Source organism: Cryptomeria japonica, chromosome 4 (genome assembly GCF_030272615.1).
Source record: "Cryptomeria japonica chromosome 4, Sugi_1.0, whole genome shotgun sequence".
In the NCBI taxonomy this organism is placed as follows: Eukaryota; Viridiplantae; Streptophyta; class Pinopsida; order Cupressales; family Cupressaceae; genus Cryptomeria; species Cryptomeria japonica.
The window spans coordinates 575,140,846-575,154,796 of record NC_081408.1 but is presented as its reverse complement, the minus strand read 5'-3'; the positions used below and the strand labels follow the sequence as shown (position 1 = coordinate 575,154,796).

The window sequence follows — 13,951 nt, the reverse complement described above, 5'->3', positions numbered from 1 at the left end:
AATTTTCATTTCGAATGATGATTTGAACTTTCTCCTCAAAAAATGTCTTGATATATTCTTCTATTTTCTATGCACACAAATATTACTTAAGTGAGTACCTTCATTATTTAAGTATAGTACTCATCAATCTTCCATGCTTAATTCATTTAATCATAAAGGATAAACATGATTTAATAGACAAACACCTCCAGAGGGGCGAGGAGGGGCGTAGTAATGGCCAAGCGGATAAACATGATTTAACTATATCTTGGAATTCTAAGCTTCTTTTCATTTAAATTTATTTAAAACAAATAAAATATTATTTGAAATGTCTTATATTAAAACATGTATACCAAAGCAAATAACTCTAACATAAATAGTCTAGATATATAGCAATATATTTGATAGATAACATCCCAAAAAAATTGTGTCCAGATCTATTATATGTGGATATAATTGTTACAATTAATTTGTAAATGTTGTAACCATTAAGAGTATAACACATCAAAAAAATTAAATGAAATTAAAAAATTATCTCTTTATATTGATTCATAAATTAAACATTGTCAAGAAAGATGTATAATTGTCTATCTTTCATTGATTGTATTTATTTTATGATTTTGATAATTATTACCTATCTAAATATATACAAAATATTTAATAATATAAAATTTATATAATCATTATGAAGTACGAAAGAATTAATCTGCTATATATCACTCTTCACCTTCCCATCATCAAATGGAGATCAAAATCATTAGAATATAACTATCACATTCGACACATAGGGATCTACCTAGAAGTATCATATGAGAAACATCTCGAGTCTCATAATTTGACATAATGATATATTGTGAGACAACCTTAATGGTTGGATTTCTTCTACCAAAATTAATGATAAAAAATGCATAAGATTTTAGCTTGTGCTTGGATTCTCACCACATTCAGTAAATGCTTCCCATCCCCTAGAAATGTGTGCAGGTAGATGGTTATGATTGACCAAGAGTAATCTTTCAAATTTATAAGTGATTATTCAATACTAAAAATTACAAATTATAAATCAAAATTGCTACAAGACAATAAAAATAGAATTGAAGATGTTTTTCAAATTATGTTTAAATAATTTTATATTAAATTTTTATAGCATCAAATTATGATCATTACCATTTCAAGGAGGAGAAACGATTCTAATCAAATTGAGTATTTTGAAAATATTTGATTAGAAGCAAATTTGAAACATTGGAAAATATATTTTTATATTTTTTTCTAGTTTTTCTATACGTTAGTAATTGGCGTTTTTGAAGGCCTTCGGAGCATTTTCAGCCCTTGAAAGTTTTGTCTGTTGTTTAGAACATTGTTGCCACGCTTTTTCAAGACTTCGCCTTCAACTCTTGGAGACCTTTCGAATGAGTTAAACGGCTCGTAATTTCGAGTCCTCAGTAGAAAGTTATGCCTAGTTAAAGTTAAGACAAAATTTCATATAGTTTTTTGAAATTTTCGTAGTTTTAGATTTTATTATGTAAATAAACAGATGTGACTGTTGGGTTTCGATTCTCAAGGGGTTTTGGTGACCCTTGGAATCTCATGAACTAATATATGTTGGATTTTCGAATTGAATAGATTACTTTTTGGCTTGCTTCAATTTTACGTTTATCTTGTTCATGTAAACAAATCCAAATTACTGCAGGTTCTCACCAAGTGTTGTCATCCGAATCCATAATTCAGATCAATATTATAAGTGTGCATTCAAGTATATTATAGTTATCTAAATTCTGACATGCTTATATTAATACCATACAATCATTACATTAGCTATTTAAATCGAATGAAATAAAACAAAACCAATTCCTCACCGTTTGTTAAGTGTTACTTTCCAAATATACGTAAACCACAATTTGTACCAAGTACAATGAATGAAAACCAGGTAAGTCTTGAATATTTTTATAAGATAACATAGACGACAATAAAGCCAGCCGGCCATGATATCTCAATAAATTACAGACTTTTATTTGCTCGTTAATGGGTATTCATGACTCTCAAGAGAATTTTCTGAATGGAGAGAAAAAGTATTCAAAATCTTGGAAACACGTGAGATGACAAGAGCTAGGTAAAATGTTTCTGAATTTTTCCAATTCCTTTTACCGCTTCAGGGAAAACAAATCTTTCTTCAATGCACGTTTTTCTGGACTAGAAACCCATTTAGTGTGCAAGTTGAACATTATACAAGAGTTTACACAGTCAGTATTCAGTCATTTGTTTTGTATTTATTAAAGTTAGGGAAGTTGTAACGAAGTATATCTTTTTCATTTTCAAAAGTGTTTGAATACAATGTTTGACTACAATTCTCACACTACACTTTACAAGTTTTTTCTTTGAACCCATTAGATAGAGGGCGGCGTTAATCCATTTCGGCTAACCTGTGTCTCTTCTTGTGCCCAGGCAGTGCAAGTCGTGTGCGTCAAATTTGTGATCGGGGCTCCATTGGCGACCATCACCTACTGCCGACCTCACTTCTTCGCAGGGAAGTCGACCTCCTACGAAGTCGACCTCCCACGGCCCACGACAAAGGCTTGCAAGCAGAGGGGCGAGAAAGGGCGTAGTATGTAAATTGTATGCAATATATGCACTAATATAAAGTGCCAAACAAAGGGGAAATCACAAATATTATAAAGGGGAAGTTGTAGAGAGAATTGTGACAAAATCTACTCTAGAGATTGTACATCAAAACTATGTGTGGCCTATCTTCTCTATCAGTCAACTATGCATCTGGAGCAAATGCAATGTGCCCTATCTACTCTATCTGTCAATTATGCCTCTGGAGCAAATGCAATGCATGGAGCCAAATGCAAGTTAAAGATGAAGAATTAAGAGGATCACAAAAAGAGGAAAATATTATTGTAACTCTCTTTTGAAGGTTGTCTTTTTCCCACTGGGTTTTCTATCTTACTCCATTTATGAGATATTGCTTTGCACATGAGTACCTTATTAGGGTTCATGGTCGGGACTCATTTTCATTTGCATTGTTCATGGGTACCTCAACAGGCTAGCAGTCAGGACCCATTTTCCATTGTACTCACCTAAGCTATGCTTAAGGGGGGTGTTAGTGTACTTCATATTCCACCTAGATGTTTAGGTGACTTAACACCTACACTCATGAGATGTTCAGTTAGTTGTAGGTTTGCGAGTGGTGTCAAATGGGCTTCAACAAATCACTCTATTTCCTTGGGTTGTTTTAGCCACCACTCATAGTTGAAGGAGTCTATCCCTCCTTTGGTGGAGACACTCTAACCTATTTGTACACATCTTCTTTGGATTATTTGTAAACATCTTCTCTGATACCATGTGATTATTTCTAGAATCTAAGAGATTAAAAATAAGCACAAGATTGCACAAAATCAACCTTTTGCGCAGCCTGTGAAGGGTGTGTCCATTGTAGAGACCAACGTAGGGGTGCGACACAAGGGCAACATGGAATGACTGTACAAACCCTCGATTCAGGTCTTCGCTTAAAAAAACTCTTTTTTTCTTTGATACCATGTGATTATTCCCATAATCTAAGAGATTAAAAATAAGCACAATATTGCACAAAATCAACCATTGAATAATGCAAAACAGATGAGTACAAATAGGTGACAGTGCCTCCACCAAAGGAGGGATAGACTCCTTCAACTATGAGTGCTGCCTAAAACAACCCAAGAAATAAGGGAGATGTGTCAAATAATATTTGACACCACTCACAACCTCTTAACAACCTGGACACCTCATAAGCATATTCCACGTAGATGTCCACATAGGCTTTTAAGCCTAGTTAGGTGACTTGACACCTATACTCATGAGGTGTTCATTTAGTTATAGGTTTGTGAGTGGTGTCAAATGGGCTTTGACAAATCACCCTATTTCCTTGGGTTGTTTTAGCCACCACTCATAGTTGAAGGAGTCTATCCCTCCTTTGGTGGAGGCACTCTCACCTATTTGTACACATCTTCCTTGGATTATTCAGTGGTCGATTTTTTCCAATCTTGTGCTTGTTTTTAATCTCTTAGATTTTGAAAATAATCACAGTTGTATTTCATCAAACTAGTTTCTAATAGATATAGGGATTTGTGAAATTTATAGTTCTATTTTGAATCTTAAATATTTGGTAGATATTATCTAGGTAACCATAATAATTCTTAATTTTGTAATGTTTCATTAGGTACAAAGATATTTCACCTATATTCTTTTAAATATACTAGGTTGTGCTCAATATTTCCATACCTGCTAGCCCAAAATATGTATGAAGTTTTACAAACACATTTCCATCGAATGATTATCATGCACATTTCAACCTATATTAAATATTTTCCTATGAATATATTTATTAAATAGTTATCTCTCCATGGTAAAACCTTATGCAAAAAAACTCTATGTAGTTAAACCAAGAGATCCTTATCCTTGTTCTCATAGATGTAGTTCTCCATAATTATTCTAGATGCATTATCTAGTCTCTACACAAGCCACCAATCACTCTTTCATAGGTTACCTTCATATTCCTCTCCTTTTATGTAATTGACAACCATTAGTAACTCTAACCAACAAATGTTGTAAAACCATTCTATGTTAGGAAATATATGTAGACCTACATAGATTGGCCACCTCAATTTTTCTTCACTTATTTGTGAGCATGCATATCAATCTTAATCTTAGGCAACCTCATTAATGAAACTTTTAGCACTCTTCTAGTCAATAATTATGTTTTCCTCTTTCTAATTAATGTCATGGTTTGCTAGAGAGTTTCTCGAGGAGTTAGCCTCTCAATGGGCATGTCTAATCAAGAATTCATGTAAATTGTCCAATGCATGAATAATGTATTCTAGTATCCCTTGGAACTTTTAGCTAGTTGTTCTCCTACATCATAATAGGTAAATATTGTTCATAAAGTCCTCTTCACTTTTCCATCATTTGAGTGTTCTTTTGTTAACATAACATGAGTTTGGGTTTTTATTTTGGCTTCATTGTTAATTACCATAGGAATTTTCTTGGATAAGGCCCAAACTATATTCTTGTAATCATCTCAAATTATGCATCTTTCTCTTGAGGCCCTTGTGTTTCTCTTCAAAGCCTCATCAAAATTTATTTTGATTTTGTTAGTAGGTGGGGAGAACCATTTACCCTTTTATCCCTATTATGATCATTTGATTTATCACTAATCTCTTAGACATCAACAATTATTTTTTCATCATCTTTTCATCCCAGTGTGTGAAGAGCTTACTTTTGGAATCAAATGCACTTACTTTAGAAACACTAATTTTACTAATCCCCATTTCAATGTGCTCAATAACCTTCTCCACTACTATAATATTTTCACTAAATATCCTCTTTTTACTTTATTTCCATCAAATACCATATTATCATTGATGGACTCAACACTCATAAACCATTGTGAATAATATTTTTTTGTGTAGTTGCAGCCAAGTCTCAAAGTGAACCAAAATGTCCATGTGAAGAATCCCACACCATCCAATCCATCTGCATATCCAAGACTAATGGACTTATGCAAATTTGCAATTCAATAATAAATGATTAATTATTTCCTCTACCTCCATATAGAGAGGTAATTTCAATTTTAGATTTGTTTTTATTGTTTTAGGAAGCATGATAGTAAACCAATAAATTTTCTTATCTATATGGGAACAATTTAGTAATAGAACAGTATCCTAAGAAACTAGTTGAGATGCATAAAAATGTTTCATGTTTAATATGTTAATGTTGTTGGCAGGCTAATGTATGTGACGGTTGTTAGTGAACAGATTTGTCCTTTGAAGATAACTATACAAATAAACTCAAATGCCCAGAATGAAGGACAAAAAGTACTAACAGTTGGATAGATTATCATTGAAGTGATAATCTTCCTCTGAATTGAGAGGTACAGCTCCCTCTTAGAAGATTTACAAGGAATTAAATTGCTGATATGCTTTTAACTAGAAAGCAATAAAGGAAAATAACATTCATCCATAGCCATGAAAATGAATGCCAAAGACTTACAAAACAGATATAAATGAAGACCGTTAAAACAAAGTTTAATTTTCTGCACTTATGGATAGCACTTTGACTAAAAACTAATAGAGAAAGTCGTTTCTCCAATATGGCTTACTTTCAAGCACATAGACTTGTAATAAATCCACATACATAATTGATTATAACAGAAAAGACATTAATAAACAACTGCAAAGGCTCAAAGTCCAGCTCCAACCATGAGAAGAATATCAGCAACACAAAGATTGAAGATATCATCTGCATTCTATTCATGTCTGGAAATCAATTCAAAGATTGATATTTTCTGTACAAAGAATTGCTTAGAAAAGATTCAATTCCTCCCTTACAAATAAAAATCTACTCTCCCTCACCCATAGGCTACTGGAAGAAAAGAAAAAGAATAAGAACCATTGCTCTTTCAATCATTTCACCATAAATAGCTACATGAGATCATTATTCGGTTTTATAACCGAATCTTGAAAAACCTTTTCACTTACGCTTTTCACTTTCCCCATTACTCTTTTTTTATAACATAAAATACTTATAAACATTAGAAATATAATTCTCTAAAGTTTATAATAATATTTGGATAGGTGGCACTTTAATATTTTAAACCAAAATGAAAATATTCAATATGTTGGGCGGGCTGAAAATATTTGTGACAGTCAAAGTCTGTCTCGGTACGGGGGCCATAACGTTTATTTCCACCGTTGGATCTTTCTCAATTTTGGATATGTTGGCCGAAACTTAGTTTTCTGCATTTTGACCAGAGCGATGTCAAAAATAATGTCTGAGTAAAAAGATATGAGCTACTGTGTGCGGGTCTATATGACTGTCATAAAATCAGACCTGCGGAGCTTGAACCTTGAACTTCATCGAACAGTTTGAACATCACTGAACTGTTTGAACTAGGTTCAAACGGTTCATAGTTTGGAGAGAGAATATATGATACATCATTTGTGATCGTGAAGAGCTGCTGCAAAACACTTGATATGAATGTTATCCCGAAAATGTCTTAGACACAACTTAGCACCTGCGGTACCTAAATGAACACTATGAACTCTGTTCAAGATGGTTCAAGGGGTTCAAGGGGTTCATGAGGTTCAAACAACTATTGAAACATAATGCTAATTATTTAGAAATGATTTATAGGAGGATTAGGGATTGAACCAACGAATGTTTAACAAGACAAAGACTCAACTAAAATTTTTGCAAGGTGACTCACTCTTGTTATGAGGGACGAATGACAAGATGACAACTGTCTATACAAGAGTACATATTACCTAAAAAATGGGAGTTCTAACTAGATCTATGTCAAATCTACAAAAAGAGCACCCAACTACAATAGAAAGACTCTTCAAATATCTTCGTGGCACTATGGATTATTCATGTTTTGACCAAGGATGACCCAATTTGGCTAACAACTTAAAACGTATAGGGTTTTGTTGATGCATATTGGTCTAGAGATATTGATAGTAGGATAGCCACTAGTGGTTATCTATTTAACCACAATTAGTGGTGTAGTTATTTATATGTACAAGAGGAAACCTATTGTTTCTATTTTGGATATTAAATTTGAGTACATGGAAAATACTTATTCCTATAAATGGTAACATAGACTAAAAGATTATGTTTGAACATGTTGGCCTAAAACAAGATGTACTATTGATTAGAGATGATAGTTAACATGAAGTCAACATGGCCAATAGCTAAACATTTCTTGTACATAGACAAAGCATATTTGTATTTGTTATTGTTTTGTTAGATTTATGGTAGAAGAAAATTATTTTTTATCAAGAAGGTGCACACTTCAGAGAATATTTCTAAATGAATAAACCATAAGAGAACGCATAAGAAAAAAAATGATTGAGATGTAGCAAATTTGTTAAGAAGAAAAAATGTGTGTCATCATCTTAGAAGGTGTGTAAGATAATCTTGATTCATCATATTAGGAGTTACATATACAAAATATTCTTAAGATGCACAAGAAGATGTAAGGGGGAGGTTACATTAAAATCACGAATAAAATTTTTATATGCTTGGTAAGTTCTTATGGAGCATCTATGAATGGGTTCAATGAAGATAAATTTAGGCACCCAAGTTCAGGTGGTTAAATATGGAATTTATGAACTATGACACATGTAAATAATATGATGATAATAGTTAAGAGGGTCAAGAGAAAAGAAGGGTGCTGGAATTTGAAATTTAATGTATTTGGGCATTGTGCCTCTTGTGGTGTTGTGAATGTCTTTCTTTTTAAAATGGTTCCTAGTTTGAGCTTCACGTATGTATTGGTTCTTAACATGGAGTATAATTTTTATATTTTTTGAGTTGATTTAATATTATTGGTATGTTGCTAGAATTATGATATGAATCTAATCCTTCCTAAAATAATCTTATTGGAGATTACTATGTAAAATTAACATCTTTGTCATTACATATTTAGGATAAACACATAAAAAATAATCAAAATCATACAGCACAAGTGTACATGATTAAAAAACATCTCCCAAAAAAACCTCACATTCCAAAGTAGCTCAATCTATTATTTAATGTAAAAATAGTTACAATACAATTTTAGAGAGTCTTTACAAGAGTATCATCAACCAAAGACCTAGAGTGATTCAATAGCATAATAGAAACTACAAAGGTCTTATAAAAATGTTACCACCTAGCAAAACATATACATATAAGATACTAGTTTTTAAATCTGATAAAAATGTTACCACCTATCATTTGACTATACAAGATATTCCCAACAGCCTTTTAACATTGCAATTATTTTCACACTTGTTTCTGGAGGATGCCTAGAACTATAATATAGAATCTCATGATTAAAAAAATTGTAATTTTTTTTCTTGATATTGATGCAAAATATAATATTAAAAGGGTGCTTTTACATAAGGAAAAATAAACTGCTATGATACTTGAGAATTATGTGTTTTCATTCTTGAATGATTATGAATTTAACATAGGTAGATGGTTATGATTGACTAAGAGTGTTAATTTTGATTATTCATTACTAAAAATTATAAAATATAAGTTAAAATTAATACAAGACAACAAAATTGGACTTCAAGATGTCATTCAAATTATATTTAAATAATTTTATATTAAAATTTTATAATATCAAATGCATGTAGCGTCAAAGTATGATCATTACCATTTCCATTCAAAATGAATATTTTGAAAATATTAAAAGTGTGGATTCAAGCATATTTCAATTATATAAATTTTGATATTATGGATACATTAATACCATACAGTCACTAGTTTAGGTAATAACAGACTTTCATCTGCTAGTAAATGCGTCTCATGTAACCTCGGTAACGTAGAATCCATGACTTTCAACAGAATTTTCTGAATAGACAGAAAAACTGTTCAACATCTTTGAAGCACGTGAGATGACCAGGGCTAAAACGTTTCTAAATTTTTTCAATTCCCTCACTGGAAATAAATCTTTCTTTCAACGCACGTTTTTGTGGACCAGAAACCCGTTTAGCGTGCAGATTGAACATTCCACAAGCTGGGTGGAGTAGAAGAGTTTAAACAGTCAGTATTCAGTCATTTCATTTTAGAAAGACCGGCAGGGGTTAACAAAACAAGGATTCGACGTTTCATTTTAGAAAGACAAGCTTGAATACAAACCATGACCGTTTTGGCACATTTGTAATCGTCAGTGACATCACATTAAATAGGAAGTTTTCAACGTGCGGTTTTCTTTTACGATTATTATGGAGTTTCATGGTGAAAATAATACTCGAACTAGAGGAACATCCGTGTTATAAATAATAGGCTTCTTTGCCTATGCACAAATAAACCCAGCATTTGAGGCCTTGACAGCATTAGGGATCCTCGAAAAGCACAAGTAACAACCATTACTACGGAGCCTTCCTTGTGATTGATCATTGCAATGGTTGTTGCTTGTCTGAAAAATTCTAAAATGGTTGTCAAGAATGGAGGACAAACTGATTGCTGCGGTGATTACACGATGATGAAGAAAAGGGATGATGATTCTGTAAAGAGAAAGAATTCAAAGATGTTGGCATCTGATGCCCTGCTTCTCCCATTGGGACTCGCCAACAAGTTCTTCTTTCTGGTTTTCTTCGCATCATCATATTTCCTGATGAAGAGATGGAGAGAGAAGATGGATACCTCAACGCCTCTCCATGTTGTCAACTTTGGGGAGCTTGTGGCCATTGTTGCCCACTTGGCTTCCTTCATATATCTGCTGGGATTCTTTGGAATTGATTATGTCCAAAACTTTATCAATGGCAATGATGATTTTGTTGGGAAGGTGGATCTCAACATCCCTCCAACAACCTGTGGGATAGCAGACAGAGAGGATTTTGTTGTTAAGAAACCTGAGGTCCAGCTCAAGGGAATTAACCTTGGTGAGAATGAGGATGAAGAGATTGCAGCTGCTGTATGTAACGGCACTGTAGCTTCCTATTCTCTTGAGTCATCCCTTGGGGACTGCAAGAGAGCTGCCTCTGTCAGGAGGAGGGCTTTGGAGATCATGACTGGGAGATCGCTTGATGGGTTGCCATTAGAGGGTTTTGATTATCAGTCCATTCTTGGTCAGTGCTGTGAGATGCCTGTGGGTTATGTACAAATCCCTGTGGGTGTAGCAGGACCCTTACTAGTCAATGGGTTAGAGTACATGGTGCCCATGGCAACCACAGAAGGGTGTCTCGTGGCCAGCACCAACAGAGGTTGCAAAGCCATTCTTATGAGTGGTGGAGCTACAAGCATTCTTCTCAGAGATGGCATGACTAGGGCTCCAGTTGTAAGGTTTCAGAGTGCCAAGAGGGCTGCGGAGCTCAAGTTCTATATTGAGAATCCCGCAAACTCTGATAACCTCTCCGACATCTTCAATAGGTAGGTGTTTCTCTTCCAGATCCTCTTTTTGATTTGGCATTCACGATCGATCACCTAGTTTTATGGTTATTGGCTCAATGGGCAGTAAATAAAGTTATAATTTCAAGATAACTGATACAATTTTTAGTGCACTTTGTTTCAACAGGACAAGCAGATTTGCTAGGCTACAAGGTATCAAATGTGCGATTGCAGGCAAGAATTTGTACATGAGATTCTCATGTTTCACTGGAGATGCCATGGGCATGAATATGGTCTCAAAGGGTGTTCAGAATGTCTTGGATTATCTTCAACTTGCGTTCCCTGACATGGATGTGATCAGCGTTTCTGGTAATTCAAGTCCTCTGATTTTTTTATTTTTCGGGGTTTTTACTTCTACACCATGTGATTACATTGTATTGTACTTTAAACGTGTAGGCTAATTTTGTAAATGTGCTTCTGTTTTTTAGGCAATTTCTGTGCAGACAAGAAGCCCACAGCAGTGAATTGGATTGAAGGACGTGGGAAATCGGTAGTGTGTGAGGCCATCATAACAGAAACGGTTGTGAACAAGGTGTTGAAGACGACAGTTCCAGCGTTGTTGGAGCTGAACATGCTCAAGAACTTGACTGGGTCTGCAATGGCAGGCGCCATGGGAGGATTCAATGCCCATGCTGCCAACATTGTGTCAGCTGTGTTCATTGCAACAGGCCAAGATCCTGCCCAAAATGTGGAGAGCTCCCACTGTCTTACTATGATGGAGGGGGTGAATGGGGGCAAGAACCTGCACATTTCGGTTACCATGCCATGCATTGAAGTGGGGACAGTGGGAGGAGGAACTCAATTGGTATCACAGGCGGCATGTTTGAACATGCTTGGAGTGAAAGGAGCAAATAGGGCATCCCCTGGTGAGAATGCGCAGAACTTGGCAAGAATAGTGGCAGGTGCAGTTATGGCAGGAGAGTTGTCTCTCATGTCTGCTCTTGCCGCAGGGCAGCTCGTGAAAAGCCATATGAAGTACAACCGATCAACCAAGGATGTCAAAGCAGCAGCCTAAACAGAATGGTTTAAACTTGGCCCACTAAAAGAGTTGAGGCGGCGTCCACATCATTCTGTGGAAATCTCATATTAGTCCAAAACAGAGAATCACTTTGCCGCATATCGGGTAATACAATGTTGAGGGAAACCAAATCGAGAATTTAAAACATGGATCTCTCTTGGAGTTCCATATCGTAGCCCTCGTCCATTAGGGATGTGTTTAAGATCCACGTACGCAAGATTTCCTACATAAAACTATTCAAATAGTTCTTCATTGCAGTAATTGTGTTGCACGAGTACTATTCTTCTCTAAGTTATTCTACTTTTTCATTTTTTAATTTTTTTTAAAAGTTAAAATGCATGATTTTTAAATTTCTAAATTATAGAAATTATGTTTTTCAAATCTAATTGGCTAAAATTTTTTACATGGATCCGCTACCTAAATGCAATTTTTTAGGTATTATTTTTATTAAAAATGTATTGTCTCATAACTGATCTTTCACAAAAATTTATTTTTGTATTACGTCGAAGGCGTTCTTTATTTGAGACGAACGATCAACGACTCACAACATCTTATAGCAATTCAAGAAGATCAAAAAAGATCTAGTCGTTAGATTATTGAAGTGACAAAGTTCATACATTCTTGCCATGCCAATTAGTTATTCAACATGCCCTCTTTGTTCTAATTTAATTTAGAGGTTAAATCAAATTCTCATATAGCACACACCACAACTTTACAAAAACCAAAATATAAAATCAAAATCGGTTACTTAGGTGTAATAAAAAAATGCCACTGGACCATGTTTTCCTATGGTCATATTAATTATTTATTAATTTTTTATTTTTTCATATTTATTAGGGTTTCCTAATTTTCATATTTACACCCTAATAAGCCATTAATGATGGTTTGCACTTATCTATTGACATGTTTAAAAAGAATCAATGAATGTACTCCACTTATCTACTCACTATTAAGATATACGTTTTTCAATGAATGTGTTCCCCTTATCTACTTATTGTTAAGATATACATTATTACCATTGATATACCTATACTCAAACAAGAAATTAGTGCCCATATACAATGTCTGGTAATGATCGCCATAAAGTATTCAGCCATTCTCCATAGTAAATTGTTTTAAAATAATAAAATTCTTTTAATGGTAAACAAGAAAGAAAACAAAGGCGCAAGAGAAACATGAATTACCAGTCACGAATTCCAAGTTTTATCATAGAAAATGGCTAACTTAATTTGGTCACTCGGCATTGGAGGTAGAGCTAATCAATCTTTTTTCCTCTGCCTTTCTTCATGTGTATTCTATTATCTTTAACTTTAAAAATAAAAAAATAGAAATGAAAATGTTTTAAAGTATAATACTCCAAATCCCATTACATATGTGCACCTCATTCTATATGGTTGTGTATGTTGGATTTTGCAAGAAGCGAGAATTGAGGCAAGATCTAATGTTGATTACAGATCATATGCACCTCCAAGCAACAAATTATCAAAGATCAAAATAGTTGAATGAAGAGAAATCTGAAATGAGAGAAAAATAAAGACAAAGAAGAGAATATTGAGAAGGCTATCACTGAACTAGTGATGGTGAGGGTATAGTGCTTATTATATAGAAAAATAATAGCATATACATCCAAGAGGTGCATTAGCTTCTACTCCCCATAAAAAGTTGAAAGTTTTACCTACTTTGTAAATGCAAAAACATGTGGCATAACCTTCTTACATGAAAATAAAAAACGAGTTATAAAGGTGGCATATAAAGCTGAAAGAGGGTGAGAAACTCAACTACCCCATAACCCACTTAGGAAATGACATAATAGTGGTTGTGTGAGGTGTCACAACAAGCCAAAAGAGGGTGTGTAACTCAACTACCCATGAGTAGGTGGGAGTTACATGTGTAGACGAAGTATTTCACCACTTGTCCTCATATTAACCACTCCTAATAACCTAAGAAAGCTTAAGTAATATGTCTAGGAAAATAAATACCCCTAACATAAGAAAAAATAAAAAACCTGCACTTATATCCCCCCTTAAGTGTAGCTTAAGT

The 13,951-nt window shown here is 34.1% G+C and overlaps 1 protein-coding gene across 1 annotated transcript; it reads left to right on the top strand.

Moving 5' to 3' along the window:
- The first annotated feature begins 9,827 nt into the window (after positions 1 to 9,827).
- LOC131059432 (3-hydroxy-3-methylglutaryl-coenzyme A reductase 1-like) lies at positions 9,828 to 12,160 on the top strand. The gene is made up of 3 exons (XM_057992629.2): positions 9,828 to 10,875; positions 11,021 to 11,202; positions 11,322 to 12,160. The coding sequence occupies exons 1-3, from the start codon at positions 9,908 to 9,910 to the stop codon at positions 11,906 to 11,908; spliced, it is 1,737 nt and encodes a 578-aa protein (XP_057848612.2). The 5' UTR covers positions 9,828 to 9,907; the 3' UTR covers positions 11,909 to 12,160.
- The last annotated feature ends 1,791 nt before the right edge of the window (positions 12,161 to 13,951 follow it).